Consider the following 18,020-nt stretch of genomic DNA (forward strand, 5'->3'; position numbering starts at 1 on the left):
TATTTAAAAAAAACTAAAAAACAAAACAGAGTTGGACTGAGCCACCCAGGCGCCCCCAGAAATGCAATCTTAAACTAGGATCAGGAATCACCTATCAGCACTAGTTAGGTTGTCTGATAGATCTCTGCCATCCCCTAAAGGAAAGCAACCTTGCAAAATCCAACTCACTTTTTGCCCAGTACAACCTCCTTGTCCTTGCTCCCTTCTGCTTAGAAATCTTTCATTCTGCACAGCTCCTCGCAGCTCCTTTCTTATTTGCTAGATAGGATGCTGTCCAATATATGAATCGTTGACTAAAGCCAATAAAATATTTAAAATTTACTCAGTTGCATTTCAGCTTTTAACTCTTGTTAGGTGCCAAAGCTCTTGTTTCTTGATAACATCCGTGCCTCATCCCTGCTCCCACCAGTGGGATCGCAGCGGAGCTCAGTCTACCCATACAGCAGGAGAACGGACTTCTCAAGTGGCCACACCTAATTCCAGAGAGGGCACAGAGCAGCCAGCCCTGGGAAGCTGTGCGGGGAATGTGGGCTGAGCTGGGCAGACTCTGGATGAATCATTACTCCCCTCTGAGTGCCTTCAGTGGTAAACAGAAGTGGGTTCTCTGTATACCCAAAGCTGCTCCCGCAAGTGCCATGGGCCCCTCAGTTCTCTCCCCCAGCCCAGGAGGCTCTCAAGGACACCCAGGGAGTCTCTGGCTCTGAGACAGGCAGGGAGAAAGTGTGGGTTTGAGGCTGTAAGGTGGTGGAATTGTAACAACAACCTACGTGTGGTGGGTGCATGCAGGACCCTGTGCTTATCCTCCCCACAGCCCTGTGAGATGGAAACTAGCCTTATTTTAGGCAGGAGGAAAGTGAGATTCAGATCAGAAAGGGAAGGTGCCCAGGTCCTATGGCTGGAGGTAAGATCGACACCCACCTACTGTGACACTCGAGGAAAGGGTGTGAGTCTCTGAATTTGTGGCCGAGAGCCAGGTCTCTTGGCGGTGTTTTTCTGTGGGTGCTGGAGTGAGCACACCTGAGTGTAAGGTTGTGTGTCTTGGGAGACTGGGTGTAACTACTGGTATCCAGCAGACTCAAGTGTTGATGGGCAAGGGAGATCCCATACATACTCCCTTTCCTGGGCGCAGATCCACCAGAACTCCACAGCTTGGGCACCCTCTTCCTTCTTGGCCCCTTGCAGGGCAGGGGGTATCCCAGGAAACTGGGATTGCCCTTATGGGGTCTTCTTACCAATTGGTTCCCACTCAGGTGGTGGTGGGGGCCCAGGAGTGGTGAGGCAGGAACCCCATGGGTGTCCTGACCCCTGCCCAACCTGGCCTTTCTGGGAGAGTCTGCCATAGGGCAGAGTGCTTGCTCATGGCTGAGACTGACTCCCACAGGTTGGGTATGCTAGGGAGCTCAGGACTCCATCCAAGCGCAGGACTCCAGACTGTGTACCTCCACTGCTCTCCTGGCCACCCCACCCCCAAAGGCCAAGGACAGCCCTGCCCCGCTCCCCTCCCCTCTCTCCCCTCCATCCCTCTTCCATTCTGGACTTGCTCTCACTCCGTCTCTGCCTCTCTGTCTCTCTTCCTCCTCTGCTCTGTGTCTCTCTGTGTTTCTCTTTCCCTGTCTGGGCTCTGTCTTTTCCTCACCACAGCCCAGCGTCGTGACCCTCTGCTCCCCGGAGTCTTCCTGCCCTCAGTCCCTGGACCCATCCTGGAGCCCAGGAGGCGGACTGGGCGGCAGGCGGCTGGACGGGAGCGACCCGGCAGCCGGAGGGGGGTTGCTGGCTGGGGCCCCGCGCCGCCCCCGCCCCGCACTGGGCATGCCCCGGTCGCTTCTATATAAAGCGGAGCCACCCGCGCCCCGCTGTGCCGCCGCCACCGCTGCCACCGCTGCCACCGCTGCCACTGAGCCGCCGTCGCTCTGCTCCACGCCTGCCCGCCTGCCCCGCCGAGCCGCTGCCGCCCTCCAGGTACCCGGGCTCCTGCCTGCTCCCCGGGGGAGAGCCAGGCAGGGGGGCTGCGGGAATGGGGGCCTCAGGGATCCAGCGCGCCCCCGGCTGGAAGGGCGGGGTGCTGGGACGCGTCCAGCGCTGCCTGGCGCAAGCCGCGATGCCTGAGCTCTGGGCAGCCGGGTTTGCCTGGGAGAGCCAGGCAGGGGGGCTGCGGGAGTGGGGGCCTCAGGGATCCAGCGCGCCCCCGGCTGGAAGGGCGGGGTGCTGGGACCCGTCCAGCGCTGCCTGGCGCAAGCTCTGGGCAGCCGGGTTTGCAGGGTCAGGACCCCTAGGGTCCCGGCAGAAATCTCACTGCCTCCTTGGAGTGGGGGTGGGGCAGTCTTGGACATCTGTCAGGGACAGGACACCGGCGCCCTGGGGGCCACCTCTCCACCCCAGAGTCTTAGGGGCTGGGGTGGAGAGGTGGGGTACAGGCCCAGCTGCCCTGACTTCCTCCTTTGTCTCTCTCCCTCTATCTCTGCCATCAATCTCTCAGCCACTCCACCTGTAAGATGGTGAGTCTTTTCTGCCCCTTCCCCCCCAAAAGCCCAAGCCCCTGGCCAGAGGGAGAGCCCAGAGGGCAGTGTTTGGCCCCCCAAAACCCCACTCTGGGGGCTCCCCTGTGCAGACAGCTCAGACCTGTGATCAGCTGCACGCACTCGGTTGGCTCCCCACTCACTGTACCAAGGGACAGCTAGCTACTGTGTGCCAGACGCTTCATCTGTCCATCGGCCCTGGAGAACAGCACTGTTGGTTGCATTTGGCATTCATTCATTCTGCAACATTTATTGAGCTCCTACTATGCATCTGACACCATTCTAGGTTTGGGGACATAGCAATGAATGTGTAGTCTGGGCTCTTGGGAAACATACCTTCTTTTTGGAATACCTTCTAAGAGAAGGCACAAGGCTCCGAATTTGGAACTGGTTAGTCTGGATTTGAGCCCAGGTCTCAGGCGCAGAACTGCCCTCCTCGCTACAGCACACTGTCTCCCCAGGAATGAAGCCTAAGCCTCACCAGCCTCCTGGGGTGGTGCCAGGCCCCCACAAGACCCAAAGAAACCTCCTAACTTACCCAAGGTAGCCTAGCCTGTCCCCTGGAGAACAGGCTCACCTCTGCCCCACCTGTGTTCACACTGAGTCTCTGAGCAGCCAGCCTCATGTGGACATCAGCCAGCCTCAGAGAGGGGCAGGGGTGTAAAATTTCATCCAAAGAAAGCATTTCCATGACTCAGAACATCTGAAAAAAGGGCACCGGCTCTTTCCCTACCAATACCCAGCACCGGGCCAAGCACATAGTAGGTCCTCAAGGTCTACTTGGCTGGCAGCAGAACAGATTCATCTACACATAGGTCTCAGCAGAGCTCCATGATGGTGGTAGATAGGTTACCAAGGCCAGAGAAATGAGCAGCTCAAGAGTGATTGCTTGGTTCATTCATTCATCTGTTCTTAATGAACATTTATTGAGCAGCTATGACATGCCAGACACTGTTTTAGGTGCCAGGGTTGCTTCCATGAACAAAACAGACCAAAACCCAAAACCTCTGATCCTGGAAACCAAGCTAGGGCAGGCCTTGGCAAGGGATGGGGGAGAGTGGTCCAGCCAGCAGCATGTCACTTTCTACCCCCATCCCCTGGAGCATGGCACCTATGGTTTACAAAGCACCCCTACCTACATGTTCTTGGTGACTGGCCTTTATCCCCTAATCCAACTCCATCCTCTACTGGCTCCTAGGATAGCGTCTTCCCTGAACATAACCCAAGGTTAGGGATGTAGAGGGGCTTATACCCTTGGGTGATTTAATGTGCCCTTTGACCACTCTGCCCAAGACCTACCGCTTCTGCCCATCTCAGCTCTCCCTGGATGCACTGGGTCCCGAGTGGGACTGCCCCCTGGGGTCCAAGGACCTGGAGGAAGAGGAGGGCCCATGGGGAGGAGGCTCTGGCCTGCCACCCCTCGGTTGCTTCCCTGGCACCTGGCGCCACGATGTAGGCCTGGACTGCAAAGGCTCCCTTGAGGGGGCGGAGGCCCGGGCCTGGACCGTCTACTACTACAGCCTCCTGCAGAGCTGTCTGCAGCAAGCTGGCCTTCCGGAGACCCAGGACCGCAGCCATGTGCCCCGTACAGGTGCCCAAGGGCTCCGTGGAGGAGGTGGGGCTCTCTGTAGGGGGAGGGAGAGAGGCGCCCTCTGCCCATCCCGCCTCCCATCCCTGTCAAGGTCAGCCCCTTCCCCCAGGCTCTGGCTGGATCTGAAGCCAGGGAGGCAAGGCCAGTCAACCTCGGGCAGGCAAGCATTGTTTCAAAGGGCACCTGGCACCAGTAGTCAGAGATCAAGGCTTCCCTCCTGTCCCCAGGAGACCCAGCCATGGGATTTGTAAGCCATGTTCTTCAGAGCCTTAGCTTCTATAGAACTGTCTTGGGGGCTGCTGTGGAAGCAGCTAACAGTTGGGACCCAGAACTCCTCCCCTGCTTTATCTGTTTTATTCTATTTATTTATTTTTATATCTGTTTTATATATTAGGTGGCCACAAAGGTTTTGTGTAGACAGAGGGTTCACAGCTAGAATATATGAACATCACAGACTGGGAAAATAAGGCACAGGGACTCCCCACCCCGCCCCCCACTCCTGCACTGCACGGGGGCCACAGGTCACAGAGAAAGTTCAGTGTCAGAGCCCAGGCTAGAACCCAGGTCTCCAGTCAGCCAGGCTCTAGTATGTTCCAGGCTAGCTGCAGAGAGGAGGGAACCAGCCTCACGAGGCGGGATGGGCAAGCAGCTTTCCTTTCCCTTTCCAGCGTCTTCTCTGTCCTCTCTACCCTTGTCATCCCACATTGGGAAGGACCTGGGAGCCCCAGAGGGAGGGGCTATGTGGCAGAGAAGGGGAGGTAGAAAGATAGCAGGGGGAGCCCCTGTTGAGCTTGGCAATGTTCTCCCCACCCCACTGCAGGCTACCCTGGTGCGGAGGTGACCTTATGCATTCTGGGCTCCCCCAGTACCTTTCTGTCTGTGCTGCTGGAGGGTGGGGTCCAGAGCCCGGGTGAGTATGTGCCCAGGTTCCCCCACCCGCTCCTACAGAAAGGGCAGCCCTGCCCTGGCCCGGCCACATCCCAAAATACCCACTGACCCTGGCAACTGCCTGCATTCCACTGGGCCAGCTGCCATGCTCTGAGCGGGGGTGGGTTCTGGGAGCAACTGCCCCCTACTACCCAGGGGCCTGGTCTGAAGGTGGAGGACATGGGGGCATTAAGCCTTCCCTGGCCAGCAACCCTCCTCCCTCTTGCCCACAGGAAACATGCTCCTTTGCCTGTCCCCTGCTTGGCTGACGAAGGTGCCAGCACCTGGACAGCCGGGCGAGGCGATCCTGCTGGTCTCTAAGGCTGTGAGCTTCCATCCAGGGGGCCTGACATTCTTGGATGACTTTGTCCCCCCACGCCGAGCCACCTACTTTCTGGCGGGCCTGGGGCCGGGACCTGGCAGGGGTCGAGAGGCAGCTGAACTTGCCCGTGACCTGACCTGCCCCACAGGAGCCTCGGCTGAGCTGGCGAGGCTCTTGGAGGACAGGCTGCTGACAAGGAGACTGCTGGCTCAGCAGGGTAGTGTGGCTGTGCCAGCTACCCTGGCTTTCACCTATAAGCCACCAGCACTGCTGCGGGGAGGGGATGCCAGCCCAGGACTACGGCTGGTGGAGCTGAGCGGCAAAGAGGGCCAGGAGACGCTGGTGAAGGAGGAAGTTGGGGCCTTTCTGCACTCTGAGGCCCTGGGGGATGCCCTGCAGGTAACAGGCTCCTGCCTGCGAGGTCTGTGCGGATGCAAGCAGGATGGGACCCATGGATGGTTACCTAGTCCTGCTGGGAAGTTGTCCCCAACTTTGGGCCCTACTGCTGGAGTATCTCTCCGTGGCAATCCCCTCCCTTCTTACCTCAGTTTACACATTGGATCTTATGGTACCCCATGGGTACATGGGGTGGTAAGGAGGCTCCCTCCCCCTCTCTGTTGCAGGTGGCTGTGAAGCTCAGTGGCTGGCGCTGGCGGGGGCAGCAGGCACTGCATCTGTACCCACGAGTAGAGCTGGGGACAGTGGTCGACACCGTGCTGGCGCTGCTAGAGAAACTGGAAGAGGAAGAGAGTGTCCTGGTGGAGGCTGTGTGCCCACCTGCCCGGCTGCCCTTCCCAGGTGAGAGCCACCAGGGCCAGCCAGGAGCGAGGAGCTTGGCTCAGCCTCCTGACTGCCCTCTGCTGGGCTCAGGCCTCACTGTTCTTCCCCAGGCAGTCCCCCACCTGGCCCCGGGCTGGCTGTGCGGATCTGTGCTGTGGTATGTCGCACACAGGGTGACAAGCCCCTGCTGAGCAAGGTGAGCGTGGTTTGGGTTTAGCTCCTCACCCTGCTGCCATACCCCAGCCCTGAGCTGCTGAGGGTCTCAGGGCAGACAGAAGACATAATATTTGGGGAAAATCTTGGTCCCCTACGAGGACTCCTGGGTCTGACGCTTGGTTTCCCTCCCTCTCCACCCTTCCTGCACCCTTCCTGCCTCAGGAGCTCTGCCTGGTACTCCACACTGGGTACCAGGGCCCAGGGCTGAATCCTCTTTCCAGGGAGCTCTTGCCCACAGAAGAGGCTGACACAGGGTCCCTGAACTTCCAGTGTCTGGAGTCCTTTAGGAGGGGCCTCCAAGCTGGGGAATCCAAGGCAGCTTGAGGACCCTCCTGGGAACACAGCTCTGAGGCAACCTGAGAGAGTCTCTCAATCCTGCCCTCATGGAGGTCTAGGGTGGGCCACACCAGGGTGGCAGAGCACCCCCCCCCCCCCCCCCCGCAGGAGCTAGAAGCAAGCATGCTTGGAGCCTTCAGGGAGCAGAGACCCCAGCTGGGCCTGGAAGCCTGCATAGAATCCCCTCAGGGTCTAAAGGACCAGGTGGGCAGTGGCAGGGGAAGTGGTTTGTGCAGTGTAAGTCACAGTGGAGGACTGAGCTGCTTGAATGTCCCACGAGAGGTCCGACCTGGATCTCGGCACAAGGGTAGGTGTGCAGGGGCGGGGGTGGTGGTGTTGGGGGGGGTGTTAGTCCGGGGAAGGCTCCTCCTGGGCCAACACCCTCAGCCAGATCCTGCTCAGGTGGTGTGCAGCGTGGGCCGTGAGGACCGGCCTCTGCGGCACCAGAGCTCCTTGCCACAGACGCTGGAGGTGGCACTGGCCTGGTGCGGCCTGGGTGAGACAGCGCAGGTGGCGGTCGTGCGGCAGCGCGTCAAGGCAGCGGCCGAGGCCGCGCTGGCCGCCGTGCTGGCCCTGGAGGCCGGCCTGAGCTCTGAGCAGCGCGGCGGGCGCCGGGCCCGCACCGACTTCCTCGGTGAGCGCGGACGACCCGGGCCGGGCCGGGGGGCAGTGGGGGCGGAGGAGGCCGGAGGGCAGCCGCGCTGAGCCCGCGCCCCCCGCCTCCCGCCGGCCCAGGCGTGGACTTCGCGCTGACGGTGGCAGGCCGCACGCTGACCCCCGTGGCCCTGGAGCTGAACGGCTGCCTGTGTCTGGAGGCATGCGGCGCGCTCGAGGGGCTATGGGCCGCGCGGTCGGCTGCGGCGGAGGCGGCGGCGGCCGCGCCGATCGTGGAGACCATGCTGCGGAGCTCGGCGCGCTACCTCATGGAGGGCAAGCAGCTGCTGCTAATCGGCGCGGGCGGCGTCAGCAAGAAGTTCGTGTGGGAGGCAGCGCGAGACTACGGGCTCAAGGTGGGCGGGGCGGGGCGGGGCGGGGCGCGGGGCGCGGGGCGCGGGGCGCGGGGCGGGGCGCGGGGCGGGGCGCGGGGCGCGGGGCCGAGCCCGAAGTCCCCGCCTGAGTGTTGGAGGCCGCGCCCAGGGCGAGGGCTTGGGGCGGGGCCAGCACCGCTGGGGGCGGAGCCTGCGCTGGGTGTGCCCGCTGAGGGCTCTGGAGTCCAGGAGGAGGGGTGGGGCCGCCGCCCAGCCCCTGTTAGAACTGTAAGCTCTTTTTTTGCTTTCTGCCAGAATTCCATCCCAGCCAGGTGAAATAAGCCCACCGGGAAGGCCCTAATCTACCACAATGGCCTCCTCTCCCCTCTTCCACAGTACAGCCCCCTCTTGGGAATCCCCCCCTCCAGCCATTCCTATGCCTCTTCACTCTCTGTTTTGCACATTGTGTTCTCCACTTGGAACTGGGACTCCTCATGCTGCCAAAGTATAATAGGGCTGACTGCTGCCCTCCCCTGTCTCTTCAGGAGCAGCCTCTGCCCTGGGTACCAGCTGCTTGGTTGTCAGTGTTCACCCAGCGGCCAGTGAGATTTGGGGCACAGAGCCCCACTAGATTGCTCTGTGGGCACCTCCAGGGTCAGAACTCCTAGGTGTATGACGACCAAGAGCATGATGCCCAAAGACACCAGACCAACTGTGTCAAACCCCATCCCTGGTAGTTTCCCTACAACCTCTGGTTAGAGTAAGAATGAGCCCACCAGCCCTTCCAACCCAGATCACACTCTTTCCCTCTGCCGCTGTCTTTCCTCTGGCTGAGACTTACTCAGCTCCCAGCCTAAGCATTGCCCCTTGAGGCTGCCTTCCCTCCCCTCCAGGCTGGGTTAGGTGTGTCAGCTCTGTACCCTCCATTTAGTCAATCATCAACAAATATGTTTCGAACACCTAGAACTGGTAGATCTGTCTCTCCTGAGGGCCAAAACCATGTTCTAGGCCCCATCCAATCTCCCCAGCATCCAGCACAGGCTGACCTGGGTATGCTGTCCTCTGGTGGTTTCTGCAGTTGCACCTGGTGGAGTCAGACCCCAACCACTTTGCATCCCAGCTGGTGCACACTTTCATCCACTTTGATGTGACGGAGCACCGGAGGGATGAAGAGAACGCAAGGTTGCTGGCAGAACTGGTGCGGGCACGTGGCCTGCAGTTAGATGGCTGCTTCTCCTACTGGGATGACTGCCTTGTGCTCACGGCCTTGCTCTGCCAGGAGCTGGGTCTGCCCTGCAGCCCACCGGCTGCCATGCGCTTGGCCAAGCAGAAGAGTTGCACCCAGCTGCACCTGTTGCGCTGCCATGGCCCACCCTGGCCTGCGCCCTCCCTCCACGCTGTGCCCTGTTGCCCGCTGGAGAGTGAAGCTGATGTGGAGAAGGCCGTCCATCAGGTGCCCCTGCCAGGTGTCATGAAGCTGGAATTTGGGGCAGGTGCAGTGGGTGTGCGGCTGGTGGAGGATGCACCGCAGTGCCATGAACATTTTTCCCGGATCTCTCGCGACCTGCAGGGTGAAGCTGACCACCCTGGCATTGGGCTGGGCTGGGGCAATGCCATGCTGCTGATGGAGTTCGTTGAGGGCACTGAGCATGATGTGGACCTGGTGTTGTTTGGTGGGCGACTGTTGGCTGCCTTCGTCTCCGACAATGGCCCCACAAGGCTGCCTGGCTTCACTGAGACGGCAGCCTGCATGCCCACGGGGCTGGCAGCAGAGCAGGAGGCACAGCTGGTACAGGCAGCCTTCCGCTGTTGCCTGGGCTGTGGGCTGCTAGATGGGGTCTTCAATGTGGAGCTCAAGCTGACTGTGGCGGGGCCGAAACTCATTGAGATCAACCCCCGCATGGGTGGCTTCTACCTGAGAGACTGGATCCTGGAGCTCTATGGTGTGGACCTACTGCTGGCTGCAGCTATGGTGGCCTGCGGCCTGCGGCCTGCGTTGCCTATGCACCCACGTGCCCGTGGCCACCTGGTGGGTGTCATGTGCCTAATGTCCCAGCACCTGCAGGTGCTGAGTTCTACCGCCAGCCGTGAGAGCCTACAGGCTCTTCATGACCAGGGCCTAGTGCGCTTCAATTTGCTGGAGGAGGTCCTGGTGCCAGGTGAATATGAGGAGCCCTACTGCAGTGTGGCCTGCACTGGGTCCAGCCTGGCTGAGGCTCGTCTCCGCCTGCTGGGCCTCTGCCAGGGTCTGGGTATCGATGGGCCCCACTACCCTGTTGCCTACTTCCTGTCCCACTTCAAATAGTGCCTCTTTTCTTGTAGCCCTGCCCCAACCTTGGCCTGGCTCACTCCATGGCCTCAGGTCTGTTCCAGAGTGGCAGGGCCATTTTACATTAAGGCCTCCTGGGCTTGAGGGCCACTAAAGAAAGCATCTGGGGGGCCACTGGCCTCTCTTGATCTCTATCCAGCCCAAAGATCCCAGTCCTGCCCCAAGACTCTAGCCATGGAGAAGCAACAACAGCTGCATACATGCATACACCTCCAGGTTGGTGGGAGTGAGCCCAAACTTAGCCCATCTTTGTCATCCCTCCAGGTCTGTCTCTCTTCCTGCAGCCTACAGGAAGAGAGATGCTGGGTGGCCCCTGGCCTTGGCCAAATCCCACAAAAGCCTGAGACTAAACGCCCTGTCCTCTTACCCTCACCCCTCATTTAGCAAATTCTGGTATATTTCTAAAGCCCGCTGACAGCTTTTGGCAGTGCTCTGCCTGCCTTAGTTGGCCTGAGCAGTAGAAGCAGGTAACCTGGGGTCAGCAGGAACTATTTCCTCCCCAGGCGGACACTATTACCCCAGTCTGCAGATGAGGAAACAGGCTCAGAGAGGAACAACCCCTGCCTTGGGGTCATATCACAGTAGCTGGACGGTCAAGGGACAAGACACAAGGTCCAGGTTTCCATTTTTACTAAGTCTTAAGTGCCCACTCACCTTTTAAACCCCACTCACCTCCCTGCCCTCATTCATATGTGGCCTTCAGATGAGTGAAGCACACACCTTCTCCATCAAGCTTTGGTGCTTTGACCTCTGGCATAACTAACTAGCCTTGGCAGAGGAGAGTCTACACTCCCTAGTTCAGGGGAGACTGCTTCAGTAACTGCCTCTGTGCAGCACAGGAGCTGTGGCTAGCTCCGCAAGCATGCCTCTCCAAATAAAGGCTTATGAAATAATTAAAGGTCTAGCATCTGGTTCTTGTGACTTAGACAACACCTTTCAGGCTCAGCTAGATGGGAGTTGGGGAAGGGAAGAGGGAGAGGTGGTTAGGAGATACCTATAGCATCTGGAGCTAAGAATAAAATGCCATACTGACCAGGCCTCTGTGTTGACTGTGAGCAGAGGCCTGCCATGGTCACCCACAATGGGACCTGAACCTCAGGGTCTCTGGAGGGTGGAATTACAACAGAGGGCCACATCCAACCAAATAACTCTCCTCCAGCCTGGAGACTCCTGAGTTCTGCCCCCATCTGAGTTCATTTTTAGCCTCCCCATCCAACTAGAATGCACATTTGGACAGCCTCCAACATCAGAACTCATCCAAGACCTAGTGTGCCCAAACTCACCCCTATAGAGCCCCATTCAACAAGAATTCATGCCCAAATCGAGAGTCACAGAAGAGGTTTGGTGTATTCATTCATACATTCATTACTTTAATGAAGTTTTATTAAGTGTCTATTCTGTACCAAGCAGCAAAATTACTGAAAGTACTTAAATTGGCTATGGAGCAAACTCCAGCACAAACCCGTATTTACGGGTGGATCGATGAGACCCAACACCTTTCTGGCAAGAACCAGGTAAAAAAGTCCAACCATGACATAAGCGTGGAGCAATCACCCGGTAAATGCTCTGACTTGGAGAATCATTGAAACAGGTGTCACGTTAGGGAGACTGTGATGCAGCCGCCTCTCTTTCACGGGGAACAGAGATGCGACCTGCCTTTTGCCACCCAGCCAGCACCCAACCACCCAGCCAGCACACGGCTTGAACAAGGATGCGAATTAAATTTGCACCCATACTTGGGCAGCCCTGGTGACTCAGTGGTTTAGCGCCGCCTTCAGCCTTGGGTGTGATCCTGGGGACCCGGGTTCGATTACCATGTCGGGCTCCCTGGATAGAGCCTGCTTCCCCCTCTGCCCGTGTCTCTGCCTCTCTCTCTCTCTGTCTGTCATGAATAAATCAATAAATCAATAAATGATTTATGATAGACACACACACACACACACACACACACAGAGGCAGAGACACGGGCAGAGGGAGAAGCAGGCTCCATGCCGGGAGCCCGACGTGGGACTCGACCCCGGGATTCCAGGATCGCGCCCTGGGCCAAAGGCAGGCGCTAAATTGCTGAGCCACCCAGGGATCCCCTAAATAAAATCTTAAAAAAAAAAAAATAAAATTACACCCATACCTGCATGTACTTCTGCCCCATCCAAACTCAAACTCTCCCTACAACCAAGATAAGCGCTTTCCAGGCCGCCCTTGTTCGGCGCCGCCCCCGGGAAGCAATGCTGCGAAGACCGAGGGTTCTGCATTAGAGCGTTAAGCCGGAACTACAGTTCCCGAGAGGCCTTGCGCCGGACGCCATTTTTTTCTCCCGGCCAGACTAAGCGGCCTGCTGGAAGGAGAGGGAAAGCCTCTTGCGTCATTGGCGCGCGCGGCCGCGGTCGCAGAGTGATAGCGTACGGCTTCCCCCGCCCCGCCCCCCGGGCTGTCAGTCTGAGCGCGGCCAAGCACCGCAAAGGGCCCGCCGGGCCGGCGCCGCTATGGCGGCCGTGTTTGACCTGGACTTGGAGACGGAGGAAGGCAGCGAGGGCGAGCCAGAGTTCAGCCCCTCGGTGAGTGGGCCTCCCGGGCGCGGCTCGATCCCGGAGCCGATCCCATTCCCCAGACGGTGGAATCGCCCTGGCTTGCCCCCAGAGCGTCTCAGAGCCCAGCCCGGATTAAGCTCTGGTCCCTCCCGACTTCCCCCGACCTGTCTTCCAGGCCCCCGCGCTTACCCTGGTCCTCCCTTCCTGCCCTCGGCCTCTTCTTCCCAGTGCTGGCCCATCGCCCGCCAGCTCCCATTCCTGACCCCGTCCTCTCCTGGGCCAAGTAGTCCAGCTCGAGGGGGAGGGATCCCGTGCCTTCCTTGGCTCTTACCCCTCGGTTTCTCACAGGACGTGTGTCCCCTTGCCGAGTCGAGGGCGGCTGGCCCGGAGTGAGTGAGGGTTGTGTTGGGGGAGGAGGGAATGGGCTGGGGAGGGAGACACGAGTACTGGAGCCTGGCCCCCATTAACTTCTTGTATCAATAGGCCTGTGGGACACTGTGAGGAGGTGGAGCTGACTGAGACCAGTGTGAACCTGGGCCCTGAACGCATCGGGCCCCACTGCTTTGAGCTGCTGCGTGTGCTGGGCAAGGGGGGCTATGGCAAGGTACTGGCCCTCCTTCCTCACTGGTCTCCCTGCCTCAGCCTTGCAGCAGCAAAGGGTCTCAAAGCAAATTAGACTTATAAATCAGCAGAGCCTTCATAGAACGCTGTAAAGGAGGGGAAGGCAAATCATCTCAGAATCAGACTTGGCATCTTTACTGCCCCACCCTTGGGTGGGCCTAGGCCTCTTGGTCTCAAGGTCAGAGCTTCAGGGTGGAGCTTTGTGAGGGTAGGATGTGGAGAGGGAGGTTGATCCTGTCTCCCCTGCCCCACAGGTGTTCCAAGTCCGAAAGGTGCAGGGCACCAACTTGGGCAAGATATATGCCATGAAAGTCCTGAGAAAGGTGAGTCATTTGTTCAGCCAACAAATCCTTGCTTGGTGGCTGCCATTCTCCATGCACTACTCCAGGCTTCCGGAAGACAATAGTGAACATGATGGAGGAGATGGTCCCTGTCTTGGGCATTGGCTGGTTTATTGTCAACGATGGTTATATTGTTTTGCAGTAATTCTCAACTGTGGGCAATTATGCGTCTATATTTTTGAGTCACAACTAAATAGGGATGCTACTGGCATCCAGTGGGTCAAGGCCAGGGATGCTGCTAAACATGCTACAATGTATAAAACAGCACCCACAACAAAGACTTATCTGCCCGAAATGTCATTAGTGCCAAAGTAGAGAGGTACCTCTAGAGGATAAATCAGTCCTTGAGAAGAACAACCACTGATAGTGGAATTATGGAGAAATATAATGGAGTGATAAAGGGTAGCAGAAGGGTAATGGCTGGAGGGACTAAAAGAGCCTGAGGTGCCCACCTTCTGATTGATCCCCGCCTCTTCAGGCCAAAATTGTGCGCAACGCCAAGGACACAGCACACACGCGGGCTGAACGGAACATTCTAGAGTCAGTGAAGCACCCCTTCATTGTGGAACTGGCCTATGCCTTCCAGACTGGTGGCAAACTCTACCTCATCCTCGAGTGCCTCAGTGGTATGAGTGGGGGCCCAGCCAGGGAAGCAGGGCCAGGGAACCAGCCAGGAAGCACTGGGAGCTCTGGGGGAAGCCCGGAGAGATGTGGTGTGTAGAATGGCTAGGGGGCCCCCACACCCATCCATCCATGCATCCATTCGTTCGTTCGTTCGTTCATTCAGCAAACGTCTGTCGAGCACCTATTGTGTCCCTCACCTATATTGGGGGTGGATGGGAACAGTTGGGAGTTTGTACAGTGGCTTGTTTTGTCCATTTCCACTGCCCCTTCATGGCCTGTTTCTCACTCCTGTGTGCCCTGTGTCCAGTTGGGTCCCAGATCTGGTGGTTCATTCTTAGCAGTGTCCTCCATCCTCTCCACTCTTGTGAAGGGAGGGCATGGGTCACGATTGTTTCCTAACTGGACCTGAGGCCTGCAGCTCACCTTCTTCCATGAACTCTCAGGGTCATTATCTCACCACGGAATTGTGCCCAACGTTCCTACTCACAATTACAGGGCTCTTTGTAATGGCCCAGATGAAGCCTGGCCTCCTTGGCCTGGTGCCCCCTGTTGGCTGTGAAATGGTTGGGGCCTGCTTCCCACCAGGTCTTAATCTGCACAGATGAACCCTGTGAGCCCCAGTCCCCAGGTCCCATCTCAGCACCCCCTCGATTCTGTTACCGCGGACTGTGTCCCCTCACGTTGGGATTAATTTTGCCTCCTCTGAGATTTTTTGTGTTAAGCTCTTGGAGCTATTGCCTCAGTCTGGCATATTAGAGCACTTCTGTGCATGTCTGTCTCCCCATTAGACTGAGCATCCTGAGGGCAGTGGCTGGGTCTCTTCATCTGTGTCCCCAGCTTCACCCAGCACAGGGCCAGATACCGAGTAGGCGTCGGTAGATGTTTGCTGAATTGAATTGAATCCCCACGGCAGCTCTGTGAGGCAGGTAGGGCCGGAATTTTGAGTCCCACTCTCCCCAAGAAGAAACCAAGATTCGGAGAGCAGAGGCGCTGGTTCCCAGCACACAGCTGCTGACGTGTTTGTGTCATAGGCGGTGAGCTTTTCACGCATCTGGAGCGAGAGGGCATCTTCCTGGAAGACACAGCCTGGTAGGTGTTACTTCCTGCCTCTCCGGAAGGGCTCCAGGGATCCCCTCCCCCAGAGCCCAGCCCCACCCCTACCCTTGCCTTCACCCTATCCTGTGTCTGCAGTTTCTACCTGGCAGAGATCACCCTGGCCCTGGGACATCTCCACTCCCAAGGCATAATCTACCGGGACCTCAAACCTGAGAACATCATGCTCAACAGTCAGGGTGCGCATGTGTGCACGCACCCCCACCTTGTGCAGCTACATACGCTGGTTCGGGATCTGCAGGGAGGGCTGAGGAGCATGATGCTGTGGGCCAGGGCCCTGATCACTCCCTCCAACATCTTTCTCAGGCCACATCAAACTGACAGACTTTGGACTCTGCAAAGAGTCGATCCATGAGGGCGCTGTCACCCATACTTTCTGTGGCACCATTGAATACATGTAAGCAGCAGCTAGGTGGGACCGGGGGTCGGGAGGATGACAGGAAGGGCCCGACCCAACTGATGGTTTCACCTGGCTCCCAGGGCCCCTGAGATTCTGGTACGCAGTGGCCACAACCGGGCTGTGGACTGGTGGAGCCTGGGGGCCCTGATGTATGACATGCTCACTGGATCGGCAAGTCCAGCCTCCTGGGTGGGGGGGTAGGCAGGGCGGGGGCTGAGAGGGGGGGGTCCCCATCTGGGAGCAGGACCAGGACCAGGGCCTTGGGGGAGGCTCACAAGTCTTTCCTCCTCTGCCTTCTCCAGCCACCCTTCACCGCAGAGAACCGGAAGAAAACCATGGACAAGATCATCAAAGGGAAACTGACGCTGCCCCCCTACCTCACCCCGGATGCCCGGGACCTTGTCAAAAAGGTGGGCTTCCCCCTGCCCCCGGTCCAGCCCCCAATGTCTTCTAGGTCCTCCTTGGAATCCTGAGTTTCTCTGGGCAGTGGGACACCCCTGCCTGTGCAGTTTGCCTTTAGTATGAAGGAACACTGGCTTTGAGGTCCAAGATGCTGAGCTTGGACCTTAACCCTGGGAGACCAGCTGCTGACCCTGCACACATCCCTAGTCTAAGTCCTAATCAGCAAAACATTCACGATGAGCTAGCTGCTCTCCCATTGAGAAGGCATTCATTGGGGGTAAAAGTGGGAGGCTAGGTTTGGAGATTGGATCCCACTGCAGTGGCCTGGATGGGGTGCTGTTGCAAAGGCTTCATGGAAAGGGCCCACTAGACCAAATCTTGGAAGTCCTAAGGTTGTCATAGGTGGAGACCACGCTCTAAAGGCCTTGTCCCCACCACTGCACACATACCCCTCCCCTGTCCCCACCCCAGTCCCCACCCCAGCCAGCCTAAGAACTCAGAGGAACATGCAATCAGTGCCTCTCCCCCAGGCCCTCACCCTCTGCCCTCGCCCTGCAGTTTCTGAAGCGGAATCCCAGCCAGCGGATCGGGGGTGGCCCAGGGGACTCTGCTGATGTGCAGGTGGGTCTGGGACCACTAAGAGGGAGCAAGGCTGAGCCCCCAAAAGTTCCAGGGGGGCAGGTAAGGCCTTAGGGCAGAGGGAGTTACTGAAGGAGCCAGGGAGAGTGAAATGATGAGATGTTTGGGGGCACTCTACCCACAGAGGCACCCCTTCTTCCGGCACATTAATTGGGATGACCTCCTGGCTCGCCGCATAGACCCCCCTTTCAGGCCCTGTCTGGTGAGTGGAGGTCCCTTGGTCTGGGGGCAGGTGGAAGGCCTGTCTTGGATGCCCCCTAACCTCTCCTCCCCACTCTGGTCTGCCCACAGCAGTCAGAGGAGGACGTAAGCCAGTTTGACACCCACTTCACACGGCAGACACCAGTGGACAGTCCAGATGATACGGCCCTCAGTGAGAGTGCCAACCAGGCCTTCCTGGTGAGGTCCTGGGTGGCCTGAGGGTTATGGGGGCATGGGCAGGATTATGGCTAAGGAGTGGTGGACACTGAGTGTCCCCTGGCCCTGCTTTTGCCCCACCACACCCTCCAGGGCTTCACATACGTGGCACCTTCTGTCCTGGACAGCATCAAGGAGGGCTTCTCATTCCAGCCCAAGCTACGCTCCCCCAGGCGCCTCAACAGTAGTCCCCGGACCCCAGTCAGGTACCACAGGGCAGAGAGGAGTATGTAGTTGGGCCAGAGGCTAGTTCTAGCTTTGGCTCTGCTGCTCCATCCCAGGGCTGCCTGGGCTGAATCTCAGCACTAGTCTCCATTTTTCGCATATACCACCGGGGACCTCACAGCTTCTGTGCCCAGGCAGGTGGGGAAGTCGGCCCTCTGACCCTACTGCTGGTAGGGGCTGACTCAGCTTCGGTTTCCCCCGCAGCCCCCTGAAGTTCTCACCCTTTGAGGGATTCCGGCCCAGCTCTGGCCCACCGGAGCCCATGGAGCCCCCTCTACCTCCTCTCCTGCCGCCGCCGCCACCACCACCATCGAGCACTGCCCCTCTCCCCATCCGACCCCCTTCGGGGACCAAGAAGTCTAAGAGGGGCCGTGGGCGCCCTGGGCGCTAGGAGGATGGGTAGCTGTGAGGGCAAGCAGACCCTAGGGCAGTTCCAGACCCTGGAGGTGTGTCTAGGGGTACGGGAGTGAGTGTGTGTGAGAGCATGTCTCCGTTGGGGGTGGCTGTGCCCCTGAACCGTGCCCATGAAGGGCTATAGGCTGTGGCTGTCAGTGGAGTGGCCTCACTGCCCAGCTGGTCTAGTTGAGCTGTGCCCTTGAAGAATTAAAATATTGAATCATGGCACTCACCTGGCTCTGCCCTTGGATTTCTGAGGGTAGGATTGGGTGGGGTTGGGCCAGCAGGAGCCCCTGCCTAGAGACGGGCAGGTTACTACAAGACCACAA

The 18,020-nt window shown here is 58.5% G+C and overlaps 2 protein-coding genes across 7 annotated transcripts; both read left to right on the plus strand.

Moving 5' to 3' along the window:
* The first annotated feature begins 1,584 nt into the window (after window positions 1-1,584).
* On the plus strand, window positions 1,585-10,883 carry CARNS1 (carnosine synthase 1). 2 transcript variants are annotated; one of them, XM_072758503.1, is made up of 10 exons: window positions 1,833-1,959; window positions 2,477-2,495; window positions 3,834-4,107; window positions 4,928-5,017; window positions 5,268-5,755; window positions 5,980-6,154; window positions 6,247-6,332; window positions 7,091-7,322; window positions 7,424-7,698; window positions 8,735-10,883. In XM_072758503.1, the coding sequence occupies exons 2-10, from the start codon at window positions 2,493-2,495 to the stop codon at window positions 9,959-9,961; spliced, it is 2,850 nt and encodes a 949-aa protein (XP_072614604.1). In that variant the 5' UTR covers window positions 1,833-1,959; window positions 2,477-2,492; the 3' UTR covers window positions 9,962-10,883. The 2 variants fall into 2 exon arrangements, with proteins under 2 accessions (XP_072614605.1, XP_072614604.1); XM_072758504.1 differs by lacking the exon at window positions 2,477-2,495 and having other exon boundaries at window positions 1,585-1,959.
* A 1,493-nt stretch (window positions 10,884-12,376) lies between these two features.
* Window positions 12,377-17,919, plus strand: RPS6KB2 (ribosomal protein S6 kinase B2). Of its 5 annotated transcripts, none has more exons than XM_072758505.1 (15): window positions 12,377-12,540; window positions 12,689-12,902; window positions 12,997-13,117; window positions 13,389-13,457; window positions 13,954-14,101; window positions 15,131-15,188; window positions 15,291-15,391; window positions 15,519-15,609; window positions 15,693-15,783; window positions 15,915-16,022; window positions 16,573-16,635; window positions 16,778-16,855; window positions 16,945-17,052; window positions 17,164-17,276; window positions 17,500-17,919. In XM_072758505.1, exons 4-15 carry the CDS (start codon window positions 13,440-13,442, stop codon window positions 17,684-17,686), a joined length of 1,164 nt encoding a protein of 387 aa, XP_072614606.1. In that variant the 5' UTR covers window positions 12,377-12,540; window positions 12,689-12,902; window positions 12,997-13,117; window positions 13,389-13,439; the 3' UTR covers window positions 17,687-17,919. The 5 variants fall into 5 exon arrangements, with proteins under 5 accessions (XP_072614606.1, XP_025860075.1, XP_025860078.1 ...); XM_026004293.2 differs by having other exon boundaries at window positions 12,382-12,540; window positions 12,862-12,902; XM_026004292.2 differs by lacking the exon at window positions 17,164-17,276 and having other exon boundaries at window positions 12,390-12,540; window positions 12,862-12,902.
* The last annotated feature ends 101 nt before the right edge of the window (window positions 17,920-18,020 follow it).

Source organism: Vulpes vulpes, chromosome 5 (genome assembly GCF_048418805.1).
Source record: "Vulpes vulpes isolate BD-2025 chromosome 5, VulVul3, whole genome shotgun sequence".
Classification (NCBI taxonomy): Eukaryota; Metazoa; Chordata; class Mammalia; order Carnivora; family Canidae; genus Vulpes; species Vulpes vulpes.

Coding starts and splice junctions, on each gene's coding strand:
- CARNS1 (XM_072758504.1), top strand. CDS start 1,810: ATGCCCCGGTCGCTTCTATATAAAGCGGAGCCACCCGCGCCCCGCTGT. Junction 6,155..6,246: donor TGCCCGGCTGCCCTTCCCAG/GTGAGAGCCACC, acceptor GTTCTTCCCCAG/GCAGTCCCCCACCTGGCCCC. Junction 7,699..8,734: donor CGCGAGACTACGGGCTCAAG/GTGGGCGGGGCG, acceptor TGGTTTCTGCAG/TTGCACCTGGTGGAGTCAGA.
- RPS6KB2 (XM_026004293.2), top strand. CDS start 12,469: ATGGCGGCCGTGTTTGACCTGGACTTGGAGACGGAGGAAGGCAGCGAG. Junction 12,541..12,861: donor AGCCAGAGTTCAGCCCCTCG/GTGAGTGGGCCT, acceptor GGTTTCTCACAG/GACGTGTGTCCCCTTGCCGA. Junction 17,053..17,163: donor GTGCCAACCAGGCCTTCCTG/GTGAGGTCCTGG, acceptor CACACCCTCCAG/GGCTTCACATACGTGGCACC.